The 27,131-nt window shown below is 52.4% G+C and overlaps 13 protein-coding genes across 13 annotated transcripts; 5 read left to right on the plus strand and 8 right to left on the minus strand.

The window, feature by feature from the left end:
- Window positions 1-879: 879 nt before the first annotated feature.
- L3040_001152 (uncharacterized protein) lies at window positions 880-2,148 on the minus strand (the record flags this gene model as incomplete). The annotated part of the gene is made up of 2 exons (XM_007293166.2): window positions 880-1,987; window positions 2,039-2,148. The coding sequence occupies 2 exons, from the start codon at window positions 2,146-2,148 to the stop codon at window positions 880-882; spliced, it is 1,218 nt and encodes a 405-aa protein (XP_007293228.2).
- A 208-nt stretch (window positions 2,149-2,356) lies between these two features.
- On the plus strand, window positions 2,357-4,153 carry L3040_001153 (uncharacterized protein; the record flags this gene model as incomplete). The annotated part of the gene is made up of 1 exon (XM_007293167.2): window positions 2,357-4,153. One exon carries the CDS (start codon window positions 2,357-2,359, stop codon window positions 4,151-4,153), a length of 1,797 nt encoding a protein of 598 aa, XP_007293229.2.
- Window positions 4,154-5,864: 1,711 nt separating this feature from the next.
- Window positions 5,865-6,386, minus strand: L3040_001154 (uncharacterized protein; the record flags this gene model as incomplete). Its single annotated transcript, XM_066155445.1, has 3 exons — window positions 5,865-5,928; window positions 6,026-6,087; window positions 6,249-6,386. 3 exons carry the CDS (start codon window positions 6,384-6,386, stop codon window positions 5,865-5,867), a joined length of 264 nt encoding a protein of 87 aa, XP_066013459.1.
- Window positions 6,387-8,123: 1,737 nt separating this feature from the next.
- On the plus strand, window positions 8,124-9,633 carry L3040_001155 (uncharacterized protein; the record flags this gene model as incomplete). The annotated part of the gene is made up of 3 exons (XM_007293169.1): window positions 8,124-8,144; window positions 8,227-8,349; window positions 8,410-9,633. 3 exons carry the CDS (start codon window positions 8,124-8,126, stop codon window positions 9,631-9,633), a joined length of 1,368 nt encoding a protein of 455 aa, XP_007293231.1.
- Window positions 9,634-10,226: 593 nt separating this feature from the next.
- On the minus strand, window positions 10,227-11,392 carry L3040_001156 (uncharacterized protein; the record flags this gene model as incomplete). Its single annotated transcript, XM_066155446.1, has 2 exons — window positions 10,227-11,254; window positions 11,347-11,392. 2 exons carry the CDS (start codon window positions 11,390-11,392, stop codon window positions 10,227-10,229), a joined length of 1,074 nt encoding a protein of 357 aa, XP_066013460.1.
- Window positions 11,393-11,971: 579 nt separating this feature from the next.
- On the plus strand, window positions 11,972-12,350 carry L3040_001157 (uncharacterized protein; the record flags this gene model as incomplete). Its single annotated transcript, XM_007293171.2, has 2 exons — window positions 11,972-12,065; window positions 12,181-12,350. The coding sequence occupies 2 exons, from the start codon at window positions 11,972-11,974 to the stop codon at window positions 12,348-12,350; spliced, it is 264 nt and encodes an 87-aa protein (XP_007293233.2).
- A 461-nt stretch (window positions 12,351-12,811) lies between these two features.
- Window positions 12,812-14,336, minus strand: L3040_001158 (uncharacterized protein; the record flags this gene model as incomplete). Its single annotated transcript, XM_007293172.2, has 4 exons — window positions 12,812-13,841; window positions 13,887-14,014; window positions 14,075-14,175; window positions 14,234-14,336. The coding sequence occupies 4 exons, from the start codon at window positions 14,334-14,336 to the stop codon at window positions 12,812-12,814; spliced, it is 1,362 nt and encodes a 453-aa protein (XP_007293234.2).
- A 350-nt stretch (window positions 14,337-14,686) lies between these two features.
- Window positions 14,687-15,617, plus strand: L3040_001159 (uncharacterized protein; the record flags this gene model as incomplete). Its single annotated transcript, XM_007293173.2, has 2 exons — window positions 14,687-15,048; window positions 15,110-15,617. 2 exons carry the CDS (start codon window positions 14,687-14,689, stop codon window positions 15,615-15,617), a joined length of 870 nt encoding a protein of 289 aa, XP_007293235.2.
- A 659-nt stretch (window positions 15,618-16,276) lies between these two features.
- Window positions 16,277-18,249, minus strand: L3040_001160 (uncharacterized protein; the record flags this gene model as incomplete). The annotated part of the gene is made up of 2 exons (XM_007293174.2): window positions 16,277-17,424; window positions 17,499-18,249. 2 exons carry the CDS (start codon window positions 18,247-18,249, stop codon window positions 16,277-16,279), a joined length of 1,899 nt encoding a protein of 632 aa, XP_007293236.2.
- An 801-nt stretch (window positions 18,250-19,050) lies between these two features.
- L3040_001161 (uncharacterized protein) lies at window positions 19,051-20,500 on the minus strand (the record flags this gene model as incomplete). Its single annotated transcript, XM_066155447.1, has 5 exons — window positions 19,051-19,424; window positions 19,475-20,019; window positions 20,104-20,258; window positions 20,352-20,399; window positions 20,498-20,500. The coding sequence occupies 5 exons, from the start codon at window positions 20,498-20,500 to the stop codon at window positions 19,051-19,053; spliced, it is 1,125 nt and encodes a 374-aa protein (XP_066013461.1).
- Window positions 20,501-21,367: 867 nt separating this feature from the next.
- On the minus strand, window positions 21,368-22,609 carry L3040_001162 (uncharacterized protein; the record flags this gene model as incomplete). The annotated part of the gene is made up of 3 exons (XM_066155449.1): window positions 21,368-21,608; window positions 21,699-21,987; window positions 22,090-22,609. 3 exons carry the CDS (start codon window positions 22,607-22,609, stop codon window positions 21,368-21,370), a joined length of 1,050 nt encoding a protein of 349 aa, XP_066013462.1.
- Window positions 22,610-23,740: 1,131 nt separating this feature from the next.
- On the minus strand, window positions 23,741-24,735 carry L3040_001163 (uncharacterized protein; the record flags this gene model as incomplete). Its single annotated transcript, XM_007293176.1, has 2 exons — window positions 23,741-24,603; window positions 24,681-24,735. The coding sequence occupies 2 exons, from the start codon at window positions 24,733-24,735 to the stop codon at window positions 23,741-23,743; spliced, it is 918 nt and encodes a 305-aa protein (XP_007293238.1).
- A 559-nt stretch (window positions 24,736-25,294) lies between these two features.
- L3040_001164 (uncharacterized protein) lies at window positions 25,295-26,694 on the plus strand (the record flags this gene model as incomplete). Its single annotated transcript, XM_066155450.1, has 2 exons — window positions 25,295-25,475; window positions 25,538-26,694. 2 exons carry the CDS (start codon window positions 25,295-25,297, stop codon window positions 26,692-26,694), a joined length of 1,338 nt encoding a protein of 445 aa, XP_066013463.1.
- Window positions 26,695-27,131: the final 437 nt, after the last annotated feature.

Below are 27,131 nucleotides of genomic sequence, written 5' to 3' on the forward strand. Positions count from 1 at the left end.
CGAGGAAAGAAAAGAGAGGAAGAGGGACGGGTGAAAAAAAAAAAAAAAAAAAAAAAAAAAAAAAAAAAAAACAGGAACGACTGAAGGGTGGGGGAAGGGGGGTCTCACACCGACTTGAGCATCGGGGGCTGCGTAGCTGTAGCTGTAGGGTAAGGTGAGGTGAGGTGAGGTAGGGAGGGACGAAATATGTGCGAATGTCATGGACGTTGGGTAGGTAGGTAGGTAGGTAGGTAGGTAGGTTACCTGTGATGATCTTGGTATAGACATGTAGATATATGTAGATATGTAGACATGTAGACATCGTACCTCCGTAGAGTGTCTTTCGTTGCACGTGGTATGTATCGATGTGTGTACCTACCTATGTACATACGGGGTAGAAGTGCCCGATGCGGATGCTAGCTAATACGGAGAGTACAGGTGTGTGGAAAATGAATGCGATAAGGTCATCTCCATTGTTACATTGTTACATATGCTGCGGTGCCTACCTACCTGCCTGCCTGCCTACCTACCTACTCTTCGCCCCTCCTAGATGAATGAAGTGCAAGTGCTGACTGTGTCTCGGGTGTCACCATCTAGCCCGAGGCGGTGGTCGTGGCCGTGGTCGTGGTCGTGGTCGTGGTCGTGGTCGTGGTCGTGGTCGTGGTCGTGGCTGTCGACGCGAATCCCAGGGCCCGGCAGGCAGGCTTATCGCGGCTATGGGCACGAGGACGAGTAGGGCGCCGTGTGGTTCGGATCGTCGAAACTGGCCCAGCCCACGACAGCAGCAGCCTACTCCCCCACGAGACCACCACAAGTCGCCAAACATCCGAGCAGAGGCAGAGCTTCCCGAGAGGCTGCTTGTCCTTGCCGTGGTCTGGGTACTTCTTGGACTCGCGAATATCAGGTCGCTGCGTGAACTTCAGCCTCTCCGTGGAGAGCTGGACGGGTCGCAGTAGCGGACTCAGCCTCGGATCTCTCCTGATCTGACGAGAGGTCCAATGCATCGAGTTCCGCAGCGGGAGCAATCGGCTCCTTCTCGTCAGGCGGGTCAAGATTTAAACGTGCGTTATCCCTCTTGATCTCGCGTTGCAACTGCTGCACCGCCTTGATATGCTTCTTGCTCTTCTCGTGAGCCTTGTACTGGTTCTCGCTCTTGAAGATCTTCTGACAGACGACACATTCAATCTGCTCGATTTCGGACTCTTCGGATGCCTCCGGCTCGGAAATGCTGTCGATGGGCTCTTGAGACTTGGCCCAGTCTTGCACCACATGCGTGTGCAGTTTGGCCTTGTTAGCAGCTCGAGACCGGGCGGCCTGCGCGGTGGCTGCATCGCGTAAAATCTTCTGCCGATCTGCTTCGGTTTGCGAATTTGGAATATACCGTGGGTCTCTCCTCCGGACAAAGGCCACAAGCGATCTCACAGCATCATTGAACTCGCGGATGCCCTCGTCTCTGTGTCGCTGGTTCTCCTTCTCCATCAGCCGCCTGGTCCGTCGGTCTGGGGCATCCGATGCCCTGTACTGGTCTCTCCACGAAAATGTCTTCTTCGTGGTGAAGTTAATCCAGGTGACATAGAAGGGTTTCACTACATCCGCATAGTCATCCTCCACACTGCCAAACCCAGGATAATGCACAGGCTCAAGCCCTTCCCAGTGGCAAGCCGCATCCTCCTCCTTGGCCAGTTGAGCAAAGACGTCTTGAAGTATACCATAAAACCCGTTCGGCGCATCCGTCATCGGAACGCTGCGGTTAAATTTGCCCATCAAGCCCACGATGTGCCCGGCGCTGGTGATCTGGACATTATGTTGGAAGTCATCTTCCGCTGGTCCATCGTTTCCTCTCAAGATAGAATCGCGGTGGGCATCGTACCAGGCTCGCTCTTGGGGATCGGAGAGGACTTCGTTAGCAGATTGCACTTCTGCGAATTTGGCGGTCGCGTTCTCTACATCGCCAAAATTACGGTCGGGGTGGAGTAGGAGAGCCTGTTTTCTGTATGCCTTCTTGATCCTTCATAAGTCAGTACATCTTCGGGGTCGGAGTGGAGTGCAAGATGCCCACTCGTCTTCTGTCGCGTGACGGTCAACACCGAGGACTTCGTAATAGCATCTCTTCACAGGCTCGCTCTCCTGGGCAGCAGCTCCGGCACCAGATGATTGTTGTGCGCCCATAATGGCAATCTGACTGAGCCCTTCTTCGAGACTATCTTGGTGTTGAGGTTTGTATTGAAATTGTACAACGAGCAGAAGTAGCCTCGTTCGAACCTGAAATATACGCGATACTTATCGATAAGCAAGCCCCGAACTCTTATCGCTCATCCTTTGTCATCTCCCCTCAATTACCACAAGAACAACGACGACGACGACAATTCCTCGGAGAATGGCGCCCAAACGCTTCAGCTCAGCGCTGGGCCCGGATACAACACTGCCATTGCACAAGAGAACTCGCGTCGAGGAAGAGCAGCCAATTCCAGCGGCCTCTCATGACAAACTGTCGAAGCTTTCCGATGAGTTGCTGATTCGGATCCTACACCTCCTCCCTCTTCCCACCCTCCTTCGCAGCCACCTCCTCTCGCATCGATTCTACAGACTCTCGTCCGACTCACAGATATGGAAGAATCTGTATTATAACCGTTTTGTCCTCCCTCGAGCATTGCGGATCCCCGGCATCAAGAATGTACCTTCAAGAGAGGAGGCGCTAGTCTTCAGCTCTAGAAGTAGTAAATGGCTGGGCGAGGGAGGCCTTGTTCACAGGGATGATGGCGAGACTACGGACTGGAAGGGGAGGTACAGGTTACGGCACAATTGGAGCAGAGGAGTATGCGAGGTTAGCGAGATCAGTTTGAAGGAGGAGAGAAGTGCTGGGATGCTGGTGAGGATGGCAGATGGTGTGGTACTGACAGTGGATGCGGACGATGGGCTAAGGGGATGGGCTCTGAAAGGGAGGGGGCTCGTTGCTCAGACTGGACTTGGGGTTGGAGATATCCCGAGCTGTCTCGCTGTTGACGAGCAGGAGGGTGGTGGTATACTTGGGGTTGCAGTTGGATTTGAAGATGGCGGGTGGCAAATATGGAGGTTGGATGTCAAGGAGAGAAGGTTCTTGGAGGGCCACAGACATCCTGCTTCCAGCAACGGGACGCTGAGTGCGGTTGCTTTTTCATATCCCTATTTGCTGACCATCACTCAAGGCCAGTGGCTGTCTCTGTACACCTTCCTTCCTGGGCATCTCGAGGCTGAGATCTCACTCTCTCAGTCCGCAGACATGCTGGAGGAATGCGTCAAAGATGTCCACGTCTCGGAAACCGCTCTGGGGGACGACGAACCACCGTTCATAGAGGAGAAAGAACCGTTGGGATCTTCCGAAAAGGGACCAGACCAGCCACGTCTTCTGGCCTCGCTTAAATCCCATACCTCCTGGCCTCCACTTTCTCTTTCGATTCGAAGGACCTCAACCACCTTGATAGCAAGCATCGCTTATAGCCTTCGGACCTACACGTCCGGGTTCACTGTTGGGCTGCAGGAACTGCATCTGTCCCTCACAACTGGTAGCGTGATCTTCTCGCGTCTTACATCGGCACTGCCTCAAAGATTCACATCAATTCTATCACCCTCGTCCTCGTCGCCTTCTTCCCCGTGTCCAGCCTCGGAAAGTGATGGTGTGAGGAGGGAATCTAGTCGCCCAACCACGATCTCATATTCACACCCGTATATCCTAGCCACTCATCCCGACAATACGTTGACTCTCTACCTATGTACCTCGACGAAGTCAACCCTTAGCATTACACCTGGGACAAAGCTATGGGGCCATACCTCTTCAGTGTCGTCTGCTGAGATCACCCCCAGAGGCAAGGCCGTCAGTGTCTCTAGTCGCGGTAACGAACTCCGTGTATGGGAGCTGGAAGGCGGGCTGGGCTCCTCCTCAGGTGGATTGAATGCTGGTCTCAAGAGACGTAGCAGGCTAGGTGTTGATAAAAGTGTCCGGGTCCGGACCGGTAGGCCCCAAGACGAGGCGGCCACTTTGGACTGGGAAACTGTAAGGGATATGGCCGTGCAGGCCTATGAAGATGATGTAGAGGGCAGCAAGCAGTGGGTCGGCTTCGACGATGAGCTTGTCATTGTGCTGAAGGAGAGCGGCGAGGCGGGGCGGCAAGCGCTGGTGGTCTACGATTTTACATGATACCAAAGCATTTCGGGCCATGGATGGATGAGACTGGCTGCGGCAGCGAGCGAGATGTGATTTGATGTGCATCATCATAAAGGTCCGTGACAATAAAAACAAAGAAAAGGCGACCTTGCTACAAACCTTCCCAGCCTGTTTTCTAGATCTAACAAGTCCCCGTCACGATTCAAGCGTTCAATAATCCCGGGCTTCATTCATCCTCTAGCTACGCAGCCCCCTCAAAAAACTACCTCAATTAAGTATATAGCGAAGCAACATCCACCCCACCAGTATACTACGTACTACGTACGTACTATATTGAGTGTTTCCCGGTAGGTACGTAGTACTTGTAAGAGGCTTTTTCTCTCTCGAATCTTTCTTTTTTTTTTTTTTTTTTTTTCTTCTTGCGGGGAGGGAGGTGGGGGGGGGGGGGGGGGGGGGGAAGTGGATCTGATGTCGTCCGTCCGTTGGCTTTTCGCGCGCGGACGATTTGCTGGAGCTTGTGAGCTTGAGTTTGAGCTTGAGCTTGAGTTTGAGCCTGAGCTTGGGATTGATTAAGCTTGAGCTTGAGCTTGGGCTTCCTTACTGTCTGATGGCATTCTGTAAAATATGTAGGTTTAGGCTTAGAGATGATATTATCCGTTTGCTTGTTTTTTCGATTCGGCTCTCCCTCTGGCTTTGCCACGGGATACGGGACACGGGACTGGGGTGAGTAAAGTAGGTAGGTAGGTAGGTAGGTCAGTCAGTACCTAGGCAGGTATCATCAGGTCAGTAAGCTTCTTTCCCAGAGGAACGTCGACGACTGGATTGCGGAGCTGCACCTTCCGGATCGGGTCAGCCCCGTTCATTCCTCTCTTCTTATCTACTTGAGATTTTGGAGAGGGTGATGAATCTTTTCTTCTTCCCACGTCGTTCGGTCGGCTTTCGTTGGGAGATGATGTGCTTTATCGCGAGCAGCAGAACTTCATTTGGGGTGTAGGTGTGCGGGGGGGGGGGGCTGTGGGATGTGAAGCACCAGTTGTTGACTTCGTTCGCCTGATAAGTAAGGCGCGATTCAGATTGAATGACCTTTTTCCTTTTTTCTTTTTTTTTTCTCTTCCCTTCGCCGTATTAGCTCAAGCACCCCCCTTTTTTCCTTCTCGGAAATACCCGGAAGGAGAAAAGTAGGGCCTAGGATTAGCTAGCAAAAGTGATATTCATTTTGTATGCATGTATGCTGAGAAGTTTTGTAAAGATTAGCGGACTGTGTTGTCTCTCTTTGTGAAAGTAGACGGGATATGAGCTTTTTTCCGTCTTTTCTTCCTCCTGGGGACTGCTTATCGTTCATCCATTAATTCGATCGATCGTGGTCAACTCGCTGATTTGGGATTAAAGTGGTGACGCTCTTGGCAATGCGATGGACACACCTGTTGCTATGATAAGGACGGGAAATGAACTTGGAAAGGTTAGAGCAGGTCAGAAATGAAAGTCATGGCTCAGACAGAGAAGAAGAAGAAGAAGAAGAAGAAGAAGAAGAAGCTTTTTCAATTAAGTGAGTTGGAGGAGGGAATGATACCCGTTGTCTGAAATCTCGAAACCCGATTCGAATTCTGAATTGAAGATGAAGAATTCCAGTGCAGTATAGTCCAGTGCAGTATAGCATCATCTCAACGCCAATCCGCGCCAGTCACCAATGAATGCATCAGAAGAAAAAAAAGCATCACTAACCCACCAACTTCTCCCGATCCGATCACTTCCATGCCCGAAAAGCCGAGAGCGCGAGAAAACCGAGGTGATGCTGCTGAGTAGGAAAACTGAATACGGCTCGTCAGTTAGTCAGTCCTATCTCATTCCCATTCTACTAGGGTCTCTAGACCACACACACACACACGCACACACGCACACACATACCTTCTTGGATTTAAAGGCAGTGCGGTGCATCGGACAGCTGCTTGCAAGTCAAGCCAGCACAACTGGCCGCGAGCACCCACTTGCCTCGGACATTGCAGACGAGCTAGAGATGTTCCCGGCCCGAAATTAGCATTCGAACATTCATGCATGTATCAAGACTCGATATCTTGTACAGGAGAGAGGAGAAGGGGAGGGAGAGCAGAGAGAGGAGGGGTAAACTTACGATGTTCTTGTGATCGTACGAGCAGGCTTGCTGGCCGTAGTTGGCGCACTTTTCTTGTGAGATGAAGCCTTGGGGAGCGGCTATGGCGAGGCTGAGGGTGAACGCGAAGGCGGCGAGGAGGGCTGGGAGGTGGAGCATTGTTGCTGGTTTGAGGGTGGTGTTCTTTTTCTTCTTCTCTGTTTGGTTCTTTTGAGTCTCTGTGTGTGTGTGTGTGTATTTGTGTCTGTGTTAGCAGGTGAGTGAGGAGTGTATTCAAGGGGTTGTATGTGTATGTGTGGGTGTGTGTTTGTTTGTTACTCAAGGATTGTCAGATATGTATGCTGGAAGAGTAGAGTAGGAGATTGAAGATCAGATCGTTGTAGGGGTTTCCTCAGTATGAGAAGGAGCGGGTTGATACATTTTGAACTGGCGAAAATGAAAAGGTGAGTTGAATTGCAGAAGTGAGAAGATGACTGTTGCCGGTTTAGGCGGGTCGTCTATTCATTTTGTTTACAAACAGATACGTTAGGGCTAGCGCCATCAAAGCAGTCGACAGAACTTGCTGATCTTGATAAGAGAGTGGCCGTCTGACTAAGCTAATACGGTCTTATGATTCGTTAAAGGTAACCGTCATCAAGTGTTACATAATCCAGGCAAGTGAGAACGAAACAGCCACCTACAGGACCGAGAAAAAGAAACAAAGAAATACTTTAAGTGCTAATCAAGTCCTGAGACACGACTGTATCAAATTTGCTAAATAATTTGAATATTAAGATACTTCCTACTACTTCTGCTATCCACCTAATACTCATCAGAGAGCGTAGGGAGTGCTAACTTCCTATCACTTCTGCTATCCACCTAATCCTTATCAGAGAGCGTAGGAGGTGCTATAACAATTACGGACTTGAAGTAGCTCTCAACTACTTAATCTATATTTACGGATCAGGCTACTGTTTCTAGAAGAAAGGCTATATTGCAGCTGCTCTGTTTCAAAAAATGTTACTACCTGTGACAGGAGATGGTCCTACTTACCGGTACGGATACAAACTTTCTAAATTTGTGACGCGACGTCGCTTGAAGGTTAAGAGCGGGACTTGACGGGCCCAAGAGTTGCGACGTCAAGTCCCACTATTATTTCCGATGTACTACGTACGAATATCTTCTTGCACGCCAACACGAAAGACATGTAGAGATCGGCCTATTACGAAACAACATAAACTCTATCTATTCCAAACTAAGACTATGAGATACCGGTACCTATCTTTTTGTATTAGAATAGCAATACTTTAGTCAAATGCAGATACGTAGGAAGACCCCTTCGAGGAAATATTGTTTACAATACTCCGTCTAGGCGAGGACTGCGATAACAGACACATCTATAGCTAGGGGTGAAAAGCATGTAACGAACGCTTAGATCCAGGAATGGTCTGATCACGTGTCCCGAGAGTTAATCTCAACAACCATTCTCGGAAAATCAAATATATACAGCAAAAAAGTCATTTGGTCGTCGGAGAAGCACACCCTCAGATAAACACCCTTGCCAAAAGCCCGTCACAGGATTTCCATCTCCATCCATATCATCCACACCACCACACCCTCAGAATTCCGGCCGGGCCTCGTGATTCGTCGCCGCGGTAAGCCAAAGCGCGCGACCTTGCATCGCCCGCAATCCCTCCCGGTGCTCAAAATAGTCTCTCCCACCAAGCAAAAGAGAAGTACAGTCACCACCACCCTTCTTCACCTCTATCTACCAGTACCACTCGACCATTGCATCCCGACATCATCCTCAAACATATCTCTGCTCCTGTTCAGACTTACAGCCCGAGTCTGGTTCACAAATCGCACACATCAGCCCAACAACGCAAAGGGTAGGAAAAATAAAAAAAAAATTCAATCATGGTTTCCTTCTCCTGCGAGGTACGTTATTGCTCTGCGCGCTCGGCGACGTCGACCCGGGCTCGTCGTAAGGATGATCTGGTACAGTCTAACCTGCTGCTAGAACTGCGGCGACGTCCTCACCAAGAAGAAGCTGGATCCCCATCGTAACCAATGTCACGGCGCATCGTTCACATGTCTCGACTGCATGGTACACTTCGACGGAACAGAGTATCGCGCGCATACCGTACGTACCTGACCTCTTCATCCCATCTATGCCGTTGGGCCTGGTCTGACGCTTTCGCAGAGCTGCATCAGTGAAGCGCAGAAGTACCAGGGCGCGCTGTACCGGCCGGAGAAGGAGAAGAAGGGCAAGAATCAGAACAACAAGCAGAACCAGAACCAGACCCCGAACCACACGCAGGCTCTTGTGCCGCATGTCGCCCACGTCGAGGACGCCGACTACGAATATCAACACATCTCGCATATTGAGACTGTCGAGCCGTCGATGCCGGCAGCTCCGACCCCGCCGTCTGCCGCACCGGGGTTTGCGCTCGACTCGAGCCCAGGCGCGGTCAATGTTTTTGATTTCCTGGTCGCTGGATCCACGCCAAACCAGTCTCGGCTTGAGCTTCCCGGCCCGAAGCCAGTGCAGATGATTGAGGATACTAATGACGAGGAGATGGAGTTGAATCACGACAGGGATCTTGTAAGAGTGCATTTCAACGAATCTGTTACAGATCTGGTGGAGTACGGAAACGGGCCCGTGTCAACAGGAGCGACGGAATATCGTACCCCAGTACCCAAGGCGGAGCGGGAGCGTAAGAAGGATAGAAAGGACCGGGAATCGACTAGAGAGGAGAAGAAGACTAAAGGGGAGAAGAAGGACAAGAAGAGGAAGCGGCTCCACGTCGAAACTCAGGATCTAGCACCCCGCGACGACGAAAGCATGACCGATGCACCGCCCGTCTTACACTCGGGACTTAGCGGCGGTCTGGGCCGTCTGCTCTCCCGCCCATCAGTCTTTCCTCCGTCGCCAGACTACTCAGGTGGCGACGTCGCCGAGGCGTCCCCGGGCAGCCCTGTGAAGAAGACGAATTCCAAGGACTTGAAGCGCGGGCGTGTAGATACTATCAGCAACAATCTTATGTCACTGATCAGCAAAAAGCGTGTCTCGTCAAGGGAACATTCTGAGGACCGACCCAAGCGGAAACACCGCAAGCAACGCGAAGGTTCCGACCGCCCAGCCCGCAAGATGATCGAGTACACGCCCATGAACGGTGAGGGCGTGGCAGAGGACAACGGCAGCCAGCTGGTCGTATTCCAAAACCGCGCCGAGCTGCTGCTGGGCTTTATCAACAAGGGCCCGAATAGCGAGCGGGGTGTTAGTATGAATAAGGCGCTTAAGAGGTATCACCGCGAGAGGGCTGCGCTGAACCTTGGGCTCGGCAAGCAGGCTGAAGAAAAGGAGCTGTGGAGAAGTCTACGCATGAAGAAGAATGATAGAGGCGAGATCGTTCTATTCTTGTAAGCGAAGTTAATAGCACTTGCGGCTCTAGAAGTGCCTGCCTATTTTGTATTGCTCTTGTACGCTGTCTTGTGTCGAGTCTTTTGGGGGGGGTTTCGAGCCGGTGGATTTCAACGGAACCGCTGCTCATCTGGCTCCAGCCGGGCATCTTAATTTAGATTCGAATTTCAGGCATGGCTCAGGTGTTGCCACTGCTCAATCACTGCTGGTCTGGTTACTTGATTGTACATGCTTGTTTAACTGCAATGGTTGTCCAAGGTGCTTGAAGTCTCCAAGTCTAAACAGCCCAAATGTCTTTCGGGGCAGATGAGAGAATTGGTGTGGCCAGAATGAGGATAGATGTAGGAAGGCCATTCCCCGTGTCACATTGTGGAGAGGAGGAGTTCCCTGTGTTTTTAAATTTCGCCAGACGAACGCTTCTGGGTTCCTCGACCAGCACCAAGCGAGTTGTCCTCTTTCGGTGTTTCAGGCCCTTTGTTCGAAGCCCATTTGGTAGGTAGCCTTTCTTTCCCCCGCTGAGCGATTCTGTTCGGGGAAATCATCGGTCCATGACCGTTAGGTGTCGGATTCGTGAAATCATCGAAGCCTCATCGAGTTCAAGGCGGCCCAAAAATAGTCACAATTCCATCGGTACCAGCACAGCACCACTGATCGCCCCTCACGCCATCCTTCCACGCCAAACAACTCACCACATTCTTCCTTTCCCTCTCCTTGCCATCCGTCCCAATCTTCCTCTTCGCTTCGACTTTCGAGCCCTCCACCCGAACCCTCTCCACCACCTCCCCACTCAGTGTATCCCAGACCACGACTTCCCCGTCCGCACCCTTTACATCCTCATTCCCGCACAAAACCCACCTCTCGCTCTTCCCAAACACGCTGCGAAGTCTAAACTCCTCGTTCCTCCACCCCGCACCTTTATAACTCTTCAAAAGCCCCCCACCCTCCCGATCCATCAGCCTAACACAACTATCCAGCCCCCCAACAAGCACCCCCTTGCCATCCCTCGTCCTCTCCAAACTCGTCACGCTCGCACCAATGACATCCGTCTCGACCCTCCCAAACCGCAAATCATAGCACCTCACCCGCCCATCCACACTCCCCGCCAGAACCTCGTACTCGCCCATTCCCCCTCCCCCTCTCCCTCCCCCTCCTTCTCGAGAAACCAACACGCAGGTCACGCTATCCCTCGCGTCGTCAAGCACCATGACCGGCTTCCCGCTCTGGCTCCGCACGTCCCAGAGCCGCACGCTCGCGTCGAAGCTGCCGGACACCAGCACGCTGTCGCCCTGCGCGGCGAAAGTCACGGCATTAACGCGAGCGGTGTGCCCTTGGAAGCGGCGAAGGGTTTTCGCTGTCGCCACGTCCCAGAGGAAGACGGCGCGGTCGCCGCCCGCAGAGGCGAAGGTTGCGTTATCGCTTGCGACGGTGAGGGAGAGGACTTCGTATCCGTGTGCGGAGTAGGATTGGATGAGCTGGGTGGGTTTTGGGGGGGAGAGAGGTGTAGACGAGGAGGATGGCGTGGGGCAAGGGCGAGATGGATTGTAGAGACGGATGGTGCGGTCCGAGGAGCCGGTTAGGATGTAGGTTGAGGGGGAGGAGGAGTAGGTTAGGGCGTGGACTGGGCCTGGAGGGGAAAAGAGCGGGTTGTCAGCCTTGCGGTTTTCATCTGTCGATATGGTGGGATGTCGTTGAGTTAGTTAGCTGTGCTTTTCTTACCGTTTGAACCTAGGAGTTGGGTTAAAGGTTTGGATGGGAAGTCCATCTTTGCAGCAAGCCGGGTGGAGGTGGGGAGTGCGGTTTTCGCAAAAGAACGTTGATGTTTTTGATATGTTGGAAACTCTCGCGGAGTCCCTGGAGATGGGAGATGTGATGTAGCCGAGGCCGAGGCTGAGGCTGAGGCTGAGGCTGCGGCACTGGCTTGACGGCCGAACTTCGCCGATGCAGGACCCTGCATCTTTACGGTACGGTACCTACCACGGCCCGGCCGGCTTGTCTCTACCGAAACCCGAAGTGCTGGCATCGGTATCGGTATCTGCTTCCTGCCGCCAAGTGCCGACGCCGACGCCGACGCCGACGCCGACATCGACATGGCACGACAGGATGGGATGAGCAAGTTTCGAAGGTTGTCTCACGCTAGCGAGCTGAGCAAGTAAACGCCTTCCTTACAAATGCAGCTGAGGCCAAAGCACGCAATATAAATACCTACACGTCAATACGTAGCCACAGTACTTGACATCACTTGCTTCAGCCTCTGCATATCCCCCTTCAAAATCACCCGCATCAACCTACCAGACTACCAGACCACCACTATTCCCAACCCCGCCCGCTACAAACCAACACCATGTCCGCCGAAGACCACACCTACAAGTTCAACGTCAGCATGAGCTGTGGCGGCTGCTCCGGCGCCGTCACGCGCGTCCTGACCAAGCTGGAGGGTACGTGTTCATCCCGTTCACTCATTCACCCCATCCCATTTCATGTCCTTCCAACCCCACCTCTCCTTAAAGCATCTCCTTAAAGCATAAAGCCCAAAGCTAATCAACCGACCAGGCGTTAAATCTTTCGACGTCTCCCTCGACACGCAGACTGCCACCGTCGTCGCCGAGCCGTCGCTGTCCTACGAAAAGGTCCTGACCACCATATTTAAGACGGGCAAGAAGGTCAATAGCGGTGAGGCCGACGGCGAGGCCAGGAGTGTCGAGCCCGTCGCCGTTGCTTAGGCGTGGGCTTGGGATAAGGAGAGAGAAGGACAGTTACATCGGGGCAGACAGGGCGTTGGGGTTTATCATGGATGCCGCTGGATTTCCGCTTTGGTTTCAGCAGGTTTGAGCATGCGATGAATTCTTTGCGAGAACGGGGAGAGGTAGATGGAGAACAGAACCGGCACTTCGCCTTGTGCAATGAATCATGGCTTCCTACACACTTTTCAATCTTTCGCGTCTGATGTTCATTCTTTTTGGACGGCCTTGGAAAGTATCAGATTGTTGATATACAAATGCCCCGAGTGTGTCAACTTCCACGAAATTAGTTTGTTTCGCGAATAAGCTTGATCCCGCCTGCCAAATATAACCGAGATATAAAGTCAACAATAAAAGGTTTGTTTGATAGGGTATTCGCTTTTCATCGCTTAAGTAGGCTATTATCAATTAGTATTTAAATAGATTTTATCCAATTCATAGATTCATTCCGCGCCCAAAGTTTTTAGCGCTTCCCTCAATTCCTTGACTGCCGTTGCCGCGTCTTCAAAATTCAATGCGGAGATAGCCCATCGGCAATGCTTCTGCGCCTTGGCAATCGACATGTCGTCCGTGGTTAGTTGACCTTTGGTTGCCGGAAGGTCAGAGAGAGGAGGTGGGTTGTCTTTTTGTGGGTGGGGTAGATTTGTGGGCTGCTGGCCTGCGGCGGGATGGGCAAAGTGCGGCTGATGGGGTGGAGGTGGAAACTGCGGAGTGGCATGTGAGGGAGGGGCCTGGCGGTAGAAGTCCTGTGGGGGAGGTGCAGACTTGTCAGGAATAGAGGGTGGTGGGAACGACTCGAAATCTGGAGATCGTTGCACTCCTGGGAACCCTGTAGGATGATCTGGAAGTCCTAACCCGCTGCCTGGAGGCGCTGACGGTTGATCTGGAAGGCCGAGGTTGATAGCATCTGTTGATGGTGCGGTCTGTCGTGTTGACTCTTGTGTTTCAGAGGTAAATGTTGGCACTTCAGGAAAGTATCCTCCTCCGACCGAATGATCTCTTTCATTAGGTGAAGGTTCCAATGGAGAAACCTTTTCGTCCCGGACCGCCGTGTAAGGGAATCCATCTTTTGGATAAGGCTCATACGCGGGATTTTTTCTAGGAGATTCGGGTGCAGACACTTGGGCTGACGGCTGTGCCGAAGGATGCAGAGACTGGCCAACAGAGAATTCCCTTCCAAGGCCTGGTCCGTCGGGTACATCATCTTCGACAGAGGCTGGTTGCGGTTTGTTTGGTCCTCCAATCTGCAAGACTTCCGGGTCATTGGGATCAAGCGCTGGCAATTCTTCATCGGCAGATTCAATCTTCGGATTTGATTCGTTGGGGTCCTTTCCTTCCTTCAATGCTCTCATGATCCGTATCGCATTCCATTTTGCGTATTTGATCTTGGCTGCTGTATCTGTATCTGGAGCCCCCCAGATTTTGAGAAGTTCGAGGAAAGTTGCAGCAGCTTGGAAGGTATCCGCAGTTTGTCTGTGGGTATAAGCAGTGGTCCCTCAACTTGGTGGATGTCCGTACTTCGTGACTGCGTTTGCCTTGACAGCTCTGTCTGCCCTGAAGAAAGTCTCCAAACCAAAGTGTTCAACATATGCTTGTCCGGCGGCGTCGTCAAGGATCGCGTCATTTGTCGCATTGTCGGCTTTGACCTATAACACTCACTCAGCACTTGCGAGGCTACCGAGCTGGCCAGACATGCAACGCAGTACCTGTTCAAGCTTGTCCATCAGATTCAAAGTATATTGTAAAACCTCCTGGTCGTCATTCTGAAGTCCTTTCGCAAGCACCTGATTGACGATCCAATATTCGCCTGTCCCGATCATCTCAGTGCATATTCTTCAGAGAGATGAGGGTGGATGGTCACTTACACCAATACGATATCACAGGCTTCGCAGTCTCGAGTTGAGCTGCTCTGACGATATATCTGGTGAGGTCGGCCGCTCTCAATTTGGCTGGAATATTAGCTGCCATAGCCAGAGTCGATGGCGTAGTATGTATGTAATTGATAGAGGAATCAAAGTTGTAGCAAGAGAGGGGTGTTTGGGGGTAAGGAAGGTAAGTAAGGTAGGTAAAGTACTTATCGAGCTTACCCCTGCCCCGCAGTCCGGATCTTGGCAAATGTAGCGCCTCGCCTCGGAGCCTCGCCCTACTTGAGGGAAAAAAAAAAGTTCAGAGCAACGGAAGTCAGATACCTCATCTCAACCTCAACTTCATATTCAACCTCAACCTCAACCTCTACCTGACTGTCACTCCTCCTCAGCATCAAAGGCATCACCCAACCTCTCCAATTGCTCGCCCAACTCCGCATTACGCTCTTCACGATGCTCTCTATCAGATCCTTCGCCCGCTCGGCGCCGCGAACAGTCGCCCGGTTGAGCTCCTCCGCCATCAGACGCCCAGCAGCCAGACCCTCCTCTCTATTACAAGCTACATGGAAATCAACAAGAGACCATCAACGCGCCGCAGCATTCTCTACAGCGGCTGCTCGCAGATCAGCACCCGCTAAAGGCGATGCCGAGCTCACCGCAAAGCTCGCCTCTGAGATCCAGATGGAGAACGAGATGAAGGACGAGGGTGGCGTGCCAAACAGCGTGCAAGACTACCTGGAGAACGGTCCATTCGAGATCATCGACACGCCTGGCGAGGAAGACGTTATCTTGACGAGAACATTTGGTGACGAGAAGTATGCAGTTTCCCAGCCCATTTCATTCCGTGCACCGAAGCACAACGTTAATATCCACCAGGATCCGCATCACCTTTTCCATCGCCGACCTGAACAACCTCGACCCCGAGGCAGATTACCAAGACCCAGCAATGGCAGACGAGGGCGAGGACAACGTCAAGACCGCGCCAGAGCATCAAATGGAGGAGGGCCAAGAGGGACAGGATGAGCAAGATCAGTCCTTCCCCGCCCGTTTGAACATCATTATTGAGAAGGCCAACAAGGGTGCGCTTGCTGTCGAGGCCGTGGTTCAGGACGGCATGGTCGTCATCGACAACGTCTACTACTACGCCGACCCGTCGCTCGCCCACGCCAAGACCGCCGAGAAGGTGCACGCCAGACAGGACAAGTATGTCGGCCCACCGTTCGGGAACCTGGACGAGGACCTCCAGGTGCTGTTGGAGAGATATCTGGACGAGAGAGGTATCAATACGGCATTGGCCATCTTCGTGCCGGATTACATTGACATGAAGGAGCAAAAGGAGTACGTCAGATGGTTGGAAAACGTTAAGGGCTTCGTTGAGGCGTAAGCCATGTGTCTGGTTTGAGCGGATTGTTATCTTATTCTTCTTCCTCTGTTGTCTTCATACCATTTCCACTCCCACACTGACGATGTATACTACTATGGGTCCATGCTGCTATCATATGATGGCGCGCATGCCACGTACTGTTTAATGACATGAGAGATCCCTGTACATTACTTTGATGCTTCTTTTGAAAATCTCTAGTCCCAGCCAACCGGGCTTTCCTCCTGTTTGGGATTCAAAGTCATAGTGAGTGATCGATTGACTCGACTTTCATTGAAACGTTTGCCCTGTCGACGAAGGAGACCCACAATCATTTGCGACATGTGGATGCTAGTGCGTACGATATTGGTGGAGTTCTAGGGAGCATTTAGACGAGGCTTCGGAAGCAGATGGAAAGAAAACGCCTGATTGTTTGTAAAGCTTAATGCGAATAACGGGTCAAAGCTTCTACGTAGCGAGCCCCTGATTGTGCCAAGCGAGCATGTGACCTGGGGTTCACACAGCAGCTCGCTTCCCTCGACTCCAGCAAAAAGACAAAAGCAAGTAAGCCAGTCTCTCTCTATCAGTGCCGTTGTGCAATTCCACGCAAGAAACGCAAAAACCATGTTTCCCAAGTCCCCTCCCAATGCACAGCCCGCCCTCCCATCTACCAATCCATCTATCTATGCCGGACCACCCCGTCCGGTTTCCTTCATCCTCTTCCTCTTCTCCTCCATCCCAAACTCCGTCTCCAGCGTACTGCTCAAGTCCAAGGCCTTCACGAACAAGCAGACCGGCAAGCCGACGACCGCAAAGGCGATGCTCGCGTACCACACCACCTTCAGCGCATCGACGTAGATGCCGACCACGACCGGCTTCACGTTCGCGCCGAGGCTAGCGATGAAGACCGCCGTGGCTCGCTCGTATGCCTTCCCGTTCATGAGCTGGGCCGCGACTGTCGGCGCGTTTTCGGCCAGCCTCTCGCGGACCAGGCGGTTCACGCGGTCGTTGAAGATAGCGCTCGGGATGGCGATGCCCCAGATGGAACCGAAGGAGCGGAAAAAAGTCCAGCTGGCCGTCGCCGTCGCCACCTCGGTCGGCGGCAGGCTGGCGAGGAGGGGTGGGATCATGGAATTGTACACCATGCCGTTCCCGAGCCCGAAGAGGACCTGGAAGCCGACCCACATGGCCACGCCGGACTTCTCGTCGAGCAGGGCGAAGAGGCCGCAGCCGAGAGACATGAAAACGAAGCCGAGGTAGTGGAAGATGCGGTAGCGGCCGGTGATGGTGATGATCACGCCTGAGATTGCGGCGGCTGGGGCGATGGTGGTGGCCGTGGGGAAGAGCTCCACTCCGGCTCGGGACGGCGACGCGTTCCTCACGGCCTGGAAATAGACGGGGAGGAAGTAGGTGATCCACAGGAGTAGGATGCCGTGTACGAAAGCCATCACGTAGATCGAGACGGAGGTGCGGTTGGTGAAGAGCCTCGGCGGCATGGTTGGCTCCTCGACGTAGCCCGAGACTTGGATGGTGGCAAAGCCGACCAGGCCGAGGAATCCCATGACCAGGGGGAGGAGAATGTGCCACGATGACCAAGAGAACTTGGTTCCACCCCAGGCGAGAGCGAGGAGAATGGCGGTGACTGCTCCGATGAGGACGAAATTTCCCAGCCAGTCCACCCGCTTGGTGCGGTCCCAAACCGTTCCGACTCGCTTGTACTTCAAGTTGAGGAAAGGGATGATGAAAAGGAGGGCGACCCCTGAGACGGGGAGATTGATGTAAAAGATCCAACGCCACGTAACGTGCTGCGTGAAGATGCCACCAAGAACGGCTGTTGATCAGTTAGTCAGTGACAGTTGGTGAAGACTAGGCCCGGACGGAGGTGTAGAACTATTGATGACTTACGCCCAATGATGGTGCCAATGGCATAGGTTCCCGCGAGAAGACCGGTATACTGGCCTCTCTCACGCAGAGGAAGTAGATCACAGATGATGATCTCTCCCAGGGTGATAATGCCACCACCCCCGATGCCTTGGACAGTGCGAGCTGCGATGATCATGCCAATGTTCGAAGCCCCTCCCGCAAGACCGGAGCCGAGCATAAACAGCAGGACCGAGATGATGGTCAGCGACCGACGTCCGAAGATGTTGGCTGCCTGACCGAAGAGCGGCTGGACGGCGGTGGACGCCAGGACATAAGCATTGGCAACCCAGACGAAGAGCTCGTCGGCGTCCAGGTCGAGCGCGATGGTCGGGAGCGCGGTGGAGACGATGGAGAGGTCGATGGCCACCAGGAGCGTGGTGACGCAGACGGAGAGGAAGATCATCCAGAACCGCCAATCCTTCTTTCCCCCTCCGCTTTCGGATTCGGCCTCGCCAGCCTCGACAGCGACGACGGCAAAGGAAGCCGGATCGCGCAAAATCACTGAGCTTGCATCGGTGCTAAACAGTGGCTTCGGGAAAGGGAAGGAGAAAGGGGAGTGGTGAAGGGTACAGCAGCACGTCCTGGACGAGGAGAGCGACGCTACTACGTTCTCCCTGCTCTGCGCCCTGATACTGGTATTAATATCCCTCCTGGAGTCCAGGGAGTAGTGAAGGGAGCAGCAGAACTCTGCAGGACCTTCATGGTCGTAGCTGGAGCCATGGCGGCCAGCCATGGTCAATCGGTGATTCGAAGCGAGTCAACAAAGTAAAGGAAAAAAGGAAAGATGCCAACAATGGTAGGCACGCTAGCTGCAGAGAGAGAGGCAAGGAGTCTGAGCCTCGAAGCGAGATGAACAGAGCGTGAAGGTACGATGCGGCTATAGGAAAAGAGACGCAAATGATAAACATGGAAGCAGAAGAAGAAAAAAAGCCAGGTACTGATCTGATCCTATAAATATTTACCGGGGAAGCCCTCTCGGTGAGTTTTGAAGCTCGGGGCCTTGTTGACATAGAGAGCCATACGCCCGTATCTTACAGCCGGTCAACATCATCCATATTTCGGATCTGAGTCACGAGAGGAGCTGAGTAGGTAGATGTCCCGAGTGGCTAAAGCGGCAGGTAACGGTACTGGATTGATGTCTGTAAAGCAGGTGGATTGGCGGGGGCAGCCTCAGATCTATTATATATGTCGAGTCGGGATGAGACAGAAACGGGTTACCTGACATGTGTTGCATCTCCAGAGCAAGAAAAGACAAAACAGACCTTGTTCGTAGATGTCGTAGAAGATTAAACGATTATAAGCCCTTGAATCTCTCTGTTGGAAGTTGTTGCATAACACATCGGCAAAAGATGGCCAAGGCTTAGTCATCGACATGCGGGTACTTATCAAAGTTTCGGCCCCCGAGAAAAACGACAACATGCTCGTATTCCTCTCTACAAGTTACGTTATCAAATTTACGAATCTTCTTGATTGTTCGCTAATACTTCACAGCAACATTCATTTTCTCGCGAGGAGGCAGTTTCCAGCACGAGCTTCATGCCTTGTTCGCTCCGCTCGAGCCCGAATTCTTTGCACGCTCACCGTAAGCCTTAGTGGCGTAGTCACCGTTGATGACAATCAGGTCCTGTGGTCTGTAGTCGTGCTTGCCGCTCAGGTAGCTCTGCAGGATGGACTTGGTACCGTCCGCGTATCTCCTCTGGGCATCGAGGGAGGTACCGGACATGTGAGGAACCATAGCGTTTCCACCACCGAAGGGGTTCTTTGCGTATCTGAGAGGGTGGTCCTTGGGTGCTGGTTGGGGAAACCAAACATCCCCACCGTATCCGCGAAGGTGACCCGACTTGAGCGCCTCGGCGACGTCCTCCTTGACGACAATGGCGCCACGGGCGGTGTTCACGAGCCATGATCCTGCACCAGGTTAGCCCTTGGTCGGCGCAGCAGCCAAAATCGGAACTTGCCAGGCTTCATCTTGGAGATCAACTCCTTGTTAAACAGACCACGGGTCTTCTCGTGGAGAGGGCAGTTGATGGTGACCACATCACACTGGGCCAACATCTCCTCGAGGCTCTCTACACGTCGGCATCCAATCTCCTTCTCAATCTCCGGCTTGAGGGGCTGGTAATCGAAGTAGAGGAGCTCCTTGCAGTCAAATGGCTTTAGACGTCTCAAGACACGCTCACCGATACGACCGACAGCAACGGTACCGACGACCTTGCCCTCGAGATCGAATTCGTTCTTGGCGGCAGCAGCGACGTCCCATTCACCAGCTTGGATCTGCTCGTGAGCGGGGACAAAGTTGCGAACAAGGATGAGGATGGTCATGACCACGTGCTCGGCGACCGAGACCACATTGGAACCAGTGACCTCAGCAACGGTGATACCACCATTGGTCGTATTGGCAGCGTTCAGGTCGACGTGATCCGATCCGATACCCGCGGTGATGGCAATCTTGAGCTTTTTGGCCTTGGCCAAACGCTCAGCGGTTAGGTAACCGGGGTGGAAACTGAGAAATGAATGATTAGCGAGCGCTACTATTTTTATGTCGAACCTAGAATCTTGTCGGCATTGGGGATAGGAGGCTGCCTACGGGGTGGTGATGATGACCTCGGCGTCAACGAGCTCTTGGTCAAACTTGGAGTTCTCCCCCTCCTTGTCGGATGTGGTGACGAGAGTGTGTCCTTGATCCTCGAGCCACTTGCGGATACCGAGCTCGTTCTCGGTTGTGCCGAGAAGCTCTGGGACCTGAGAAGGGGAATAGATGGGTCAGTCATTGATTGATGGGGGAAGCTCGAGTGTGCACGAGAGGGTGGATAGATGGATGGGTATACTACTCACCTCCTCGGCATGCTTCTTGCCATCGTATAATACTAGGAGTACCTTGACCTGTTCATGTTGTGTCTTGTCAGCGTTCTGGACGATGGGCGATGGGCGATGGGCGAGACGGGTAGGGAGGGCATATGGAACGAGTGAGTGCACAATACCATTTTGGTTTCTGATTTGGTTTTGGGTTTGGTTTTGGTTTTGGTTTGGTTTTGAAGAAGGACTAAGATGTCGAGTTGAGTCGGGTGAGAAGAAGTGAGGAGATAAAGAATGGAGAGGGCAGAGTCTGTGTGTGTGAGAGTGAGAGAGAGAAGGAGGGAGAGAAAGAGAAAGACTTGAACATCAGATTTTATGGTCGAGGCTTCGGGGATAACACGGGATGGAGGGAATGGCGAGGTAGGTGTCCGTCTGGATTGCGGGGTAGTTGGCTTGCTCAGTACCGGTAGCTGAGGAAGATGCGAAGAGCCCGGGGATGTCTCGGCTTCGCGGGTCGGGATCCTGCCTGACCCAGAGGAGTCCGAAGATGACTTCATGTCGATCCATCAGTCAACATCAAGATCGGATAGCCGGGTCATAGTCAGAAAGAGTGGACAGAAACATATGTCCTCGAGTAGGGATCATCCATGGGTTGAGGGGGTACCGAGAAACAAGAGAGAAAGGCTCTTGTATATACAGATATATAGTTGTTGACAGATATATTTGTATGTATACGTTTACATGTATACAATATAATATATGCTTCGTCCCAGATATCCAGCTCTACAAACAGTCCCGGCCCATGCTTCCACACACACACACACATACGCGCGCGTATATACAAAATCTTAAAATATCTTTACCCAATCCGAGACTCCTGTATCGACCCCCAAAGAAAACTCCCGGCCATGCGTCTTGAGTGCGCTGGCTTCGCTCTCCCTTCTTCTTCTTCTACTTCTTCTACTTCTTCTTCTTGTTCCTTTACTTCTTATTCTTCTTCTTCCTCTCCTTCTTCTTCTCCTTCTTCTTCTTCTTCTTCTCCTCCTTCTTCTTCATCAAGCAGGCTCGTCCTTGATGTAAGACACGCTGCACAACTTGTACTCCGGACACCAGTCGTCCAGGCTGACCATCTGCTTTTTCAACCACCGGTGGACCTGGTGCACACCTAGCGGATGCGGGTAGTCAATCGTCTCCACGCTGAAGGTCCGGGCAACTTCCATGGTCGGCAGGTTGATGGCCCCTTCGGATTTCGGATCGATGTCCTCGGCCGCTTCTTCGTCTTGCAGAGCTTTCATTCTACGTAGCAAAAGTACCCGCACAATTAGCCAACATTGCCCCCAAAAAGAGGCCGTAAAAGAAACAAGAGCGACGGCACTTTTCGCTTACCGGTTATAATAATACTGGTCCTCAAACCGGTTCTCGTTAGCGGCGCCCTTGTGCTTCTCTTCTTCCCAGACGAATCGGTCCAAGACTCTCAAGATCGTGCTGCGTTTCCGCAGGCTGAGCCCCCCGTTGTAGCCACTACCCCGGTCCGCGGCAATCGGCGCTCCGACCAGGTCATATTCGAAGAAATCCTCCACGCTCCGCGCCGCGTTGGCGCAGAGCATGCTGTCGCTCTGAAAGATGAGGATGTGTTCGTAGGGCGCCAGATTGGTCCACAGCCACGAGTTGGTCACTGAAACACAGATACAGTCAGCCTTTGCAATTTCTGGGGTCCATTTTTGTAAATTCTGATTTGGAGGATGGATGGATGCGTGTGGGTAGATCTGTTACGTACTGAAGGCATTGACCGAGTCAGAATTGGTAAAGAGCGTCTCCTGGGGCAAGATACGGATCTCGATCGTGCCGATTTTGATGTACCGGGCCAGCGCGGCCGATGTCACGAACATGCCGACAGCTTCGGGCGACGTGTAAATGATGATGGGCCATGATGGGCCGAGAACGCTGCTGAAGTGCAGGATCAGGGGGACGAGGTTCGTACGAAATCTGGTCTCGATGATCACCGCTACCTTTTCCTTCTGAGTATCGTTGAAGGGTGTCACCGGCTTGGTGCTGTCCAGGGCCGTTGGTCCCGCCTGTGCAGATTTTTCTGGTTCGGTAGCTGCCGCCACCGGAGGCGGAAGGGGAGTCATATCATCGCTGTCGATGTTGTTGCTGTTCTGGTAGGCGGAGGCGAGCGTGTGGTGAGGGAAGGCCAGCTTGACGCTCCATATTACAACGAGGAGAAGGAAAGCCGCAAAGACGATGTTCCGAGAGCGCCGCTTCCGCTCTTCGAGGGAGCTAAGTGACGGCTGCATTGCGGCTCCTGGAATCCGGGCCCGCGAAGTAAGGGGTCAGTCGGGTAGCAGTAGAGGAGAATCGACTCTTTCTTCAGCGCATCCACGATTGATTGCGTAGGTGGTTGATGGTTGGTTTGGTTGATTGATTGCACGAGGCTTCAGGCTGGCGAGGAAGTAATAGGAGGCGTTAGGTCGGTCTTCACCGTTGGTCGACAACGATAGCGTGAGTGTTGTAAGTAGAGACTCGAGTTAAGCCAGAAGGTGGCGATAAGGACAGTAATATTCGAGATGATGTACGATCGATCTCTGCTGGACGGGGAGTCAAGAAAAGGGTGAACACTGGTGAGGTGTGTGAAGAAGCCACATACAAGCCGGCAGATGAACTATTTTAGTAATTTGGTTTGGAAGAACCTTAACTACCCTGTACCTTGTGTTTATCCGTATAAACTCTATAACAACTTGCTACGTATTACGGTACTACTAGTAGTACCGTACGTATTACTATACCGGTATTACTACGTACTACTACGTACGTACTTGCGAACCGACGGAACGGAAATACAGCGACATGGGACGCGTGGGCTGGCTAAAGGGGATCCCATCCTCGTCTTCGGGCCTACGGGGAAACAATACTCATACCGGTACACTCAGACTTCTACCGTACCGGTACTCTCATACACTCATAACTCTCTTACACTCATATACCGGTACTCATACACTCATACACTCATATACTCATACAACACTCAAAACACACCCCCTCCCAAGACTGCGTCTCCCTGTTCCTTCGTCCCTTCATCCGTCGGAAGAGTCAAGTCAGCTCCTTTTCATCTAATCGCTCGCAAGTGGGCACTTCATGCATCGCATGCCTCCTATTCCCGACATCCCGAAATCCCAGCATATCCCCAAAATAAATGTGGCTCTTGACGTTTCGGACCGACAGATAAGACTTTACCAAGTTTCGCCCCTGTTGATGAGCTCTCCGAGCATTTTGAAATGGAAATCACCCCCTAAGAGACTGAAAGCTTGAGCAGCCTCGGCGTGCTATTCTAAGTTACCTATACTCTACATGGCTCGTGTAGCTGAACTCAATCGAGATGAGTTCGTGGATCGCCTGCAGTAATTTGCCGCCTTCAGCCGTCCATGCCATCATCCCAGTCTCTGCGCTCGTCCCTCGTCCTCAAATGTTGCAGTGCCCGTGGCAACATCGGGGTAGACGTCGAATCTTCTCTGTCTGTAGATAGGGATGCCCTCTCGGGCCTCCCCAATTTTGGCCCCGTCCAGAAGCGAGAAGACGGTCTCTTCCGATTCTCCGGCCTCGACCATCACCGCCGCCATCGGATCGCAAATCAGGCTGTGGCCCCAGGCATGGTAGCTAGCATTCACATCCCTCGCCGGGCTGCACAACGCGACGTAGAGTTGGTTGTCCAGGGCCCTCGCCTGCCCTTGAAGCTTCCAGTGCAATGGTCCAGTCGTCGTGTTAAAAGCCCCCGGGTAAATCAATGCAAAGCACCCTTTCCTCGCGGCTATCATAGCAAGCTCCGGGAACCGGATATCATAGCAGATGGCTACGGCAATCTTTCCATACTCTGGCAGATCAACGATGGTAACCTTGTTTCCAGGAGACAAGACTTCTGATTCCTTGAACTTAATCTTGCCTGGGATATCGATATCGAATAGGTGTATCTTTCGATGTGTAGCCAGCAGCGTCCCTTCCGGTGAGAACGTCAAAGATGTGTTATAGTATTTCTTTGTGGCCGTGTCCAGTTCGGGAATCGATCCTCCAACCAGATATGTCTTCGCGTCCGCGGCCATGGTAGATAAGGCATGGAATGAGGGTGACTGCTCCTTCGTGGGTGGGGGGGGCAGAAGCGTCTCAGCGTATGAGGAGAAATAGTCGCATCCGTATGGCGAATTGAAGCATTCTGGCAGCACGATAATATTGGCGCCAGCAGATGCAGCAGAAAGGACCTTTTCTCGGGCATGCGCAAGGTTCTGGCTTTTGTCTGCGCCTATGCATCATGTCAGTTGGGCCTGGTTGTGAGGCGCGCGAGCAGTGAGAAGAGTGAGAAGGGCGTATCTCACGAACCGGAGGCGAGTTGCACCAAGGCGAGCTTGACTGGTTTCTTCAAGAGGTTCGACATGTTTGATAAGTATCTCCGGTGGTGTGTCTTGTTGTGTCCGTGGCAAGTCGTGTTGAGAGCGAATCGGCTTTGGAGAGCTCGAAATGCTTTGTGCATGATGCTGCTATACTTTTGGGCACACTCGTTGTCATATATACCTCCTGTACCTATATCTACCTATATGCATACTATATGCATAGTGGGATGAGGATTCCCGACTTATCGGCAATTGGGGCGACTCATCGGCTACTGCCTTCGAAGTCAAAGACCTGCATGGAAACAATTCAAATGCGTACTTGTCGACGACAATAATTGACTCTTTTCTACGAATGGGGTTAGAAGAATAGTTGGGTATCTTCATAGGTACGCCGAACTTGTAACTCTTGGGGGTTTTCCGTACAGCCGCGCAGTGTTGATTCTTCGCTACATATAGGGGGCGGGGTCTCGCCGTATCACGTGACACCTCCTAAGTACCCCGCGCTACGGAGTACTTCAAATTCATCGCGACTCACCACCAACTCCACCACCACCACCACCACCAGAACACACTACCACCACGAGAACGGATCTCGCCGCCGGTATGGAGGAAGACAGGGCTCAGGTTGACCTAGGAATTGCGGCAGATGTTGAAGAACAGCAAGAAGAGGCTATCGCGGCCCAGCGCCATCCCAAGAAACGCTTTGTGGGCAGAAAGCAAGCTGCAGAAGCCGCCATGAGGAATGAAGCAAATATGCCCGAGAGAGAAGCCGGCTCAGTTCAAGGCAAGTTGGATGAGGCGCATCCCGATCATGATTGGTTGTAACTACTAATAAATCCGTTGTAGTCTCGAAGCGAGCCCCTCGTATTCTGAATCAGGTTCCACCCGAAATCCTCAATGATCCAGACATCAACGCCGCAATTTCGCTCCTCCCTCCAAATTACTCCTTCGAAATACACAAGACCATACACCGCATACGAACGAATGGATCGAAGAAAGTTGCTCTACAGATGCCGGAAGGCCTATTACTCTTTGCAACCACAATATCGGATATTCTTACGCAATTCTGCCCTGGTATCGAGACCTTGATCATGGGAGATGTTACGTATGGAGCTTGCTGTATCGATGACTACACGGCAAGGGCGCTGGGATGTGATCTGCTGGTACACTACGCACATTCCTGCTTAATCCCCGTGGATGTGACAACAATCAAGACGCTCTATGTGTTCGTTGATATCAGTATTGATACTTCACATTTGCTTACAACACTTGAGAAGAGCTTTCCTTCGGGAAAGTATATTGCCATGGTTGGAACGATACAGTTTAATGCCACGCTTCATGGTATACGAGCACCTCTGGAGAAAGCCGGCTACAAGCTTCTGATTCCCCAAATCTCTCCGCTGAGTAAGGGCGAAATTCTAGGATGTACATCGCCACGGTTGGCGGAGGAAGTTGACATGATTCTGTACCTTGGAGATGGACGGTTCCATCTCGAGAGCGCCATGATCCACAACCCTATTATCCCAGCTTACCGATATGATCCATATTCCCGGAAGCTCACAAGGGAGACCTATGACCACAAGGAGATGCATACCCTCCGTCGCGAAGCTATTGCATCCGCTAAGTCGGCGAGAAAGTGGGGACTTATCCTCGGGTCCCTCGGCCGTCAAGGAAATCCACATACGATGGCACTCATCGAGAAGAAATTGGAGAGTCAAGAGATACCCTACATCAATCTGCTACTCAGCGAGATTTTTCCAGGCAAGCTCGCTATGATGTGTGACGTTGAGTGCTGGGTGCAAGTTGCCTGCCCTAGGTTGAGCATCGATTGGGGATATGCCTTCCCCAGACCTTTACTAACCCCATATGAGGCATTGATTGTTCTGGGTGAAAAGGAAGACTGGGGGGTTGGAAACGAAGATGTCTATCCGATGGATTATTATGGGAAGCAGGGCCTTGGGAGAACCACTAGACCGCCGAAGTTGATTGCGGCTGAAGGGTGAATATCGGTCGAAGAGCACGAACCACATATCTTCTGCAGCACCCAAGCCTGACCAGCATTCTTTGTCTGCAGACGCCCACGGAGCCGCTGATGACGCCCTTCAAGACTTGGCGAATGAAGCTATTCCATATGAGCCACTACTGGATCGTTCGACACTTATGTCGTGGAAGAAGTCACCGAGATAACCGAGATACGTACTACGAATTACTTTGGCAATGGGGCATCCGGGGTTTGGAGACATTGGGAAGATTGGGGCTTGTAGACTTCCGCGATATCCCCGAGTCCATGGGTTTGTTTGTTGGCAGGCAGTCTTTCCACTCATTACCTTCGATTGTACGTCACCAGCACCATCTGGGGGGGGGGGGGGGGGGGCTCATAAGGCGTAGGCCAACTAGTAGCATGGTAAGTGAACATGACTGGCAAGGATTGGCAACGTGG

The sequence above is a fragment of the Drepanopeziza brunnea genome (genome assembly GCF_022702325.1).
Source record: "Drepanopeziza brunnea f. sp. 'multigermtubi' strain 214-2 chromosome Unknown ctg1, whole genome shotgun sequence".
Lineage (NCBI taxonomy): Eukaryota > Fungi > Ascomycota > Leotiomycetes > Helotiales > Drepanopezizaceae > Drepanopeziza > Drepanopeziza brunnea.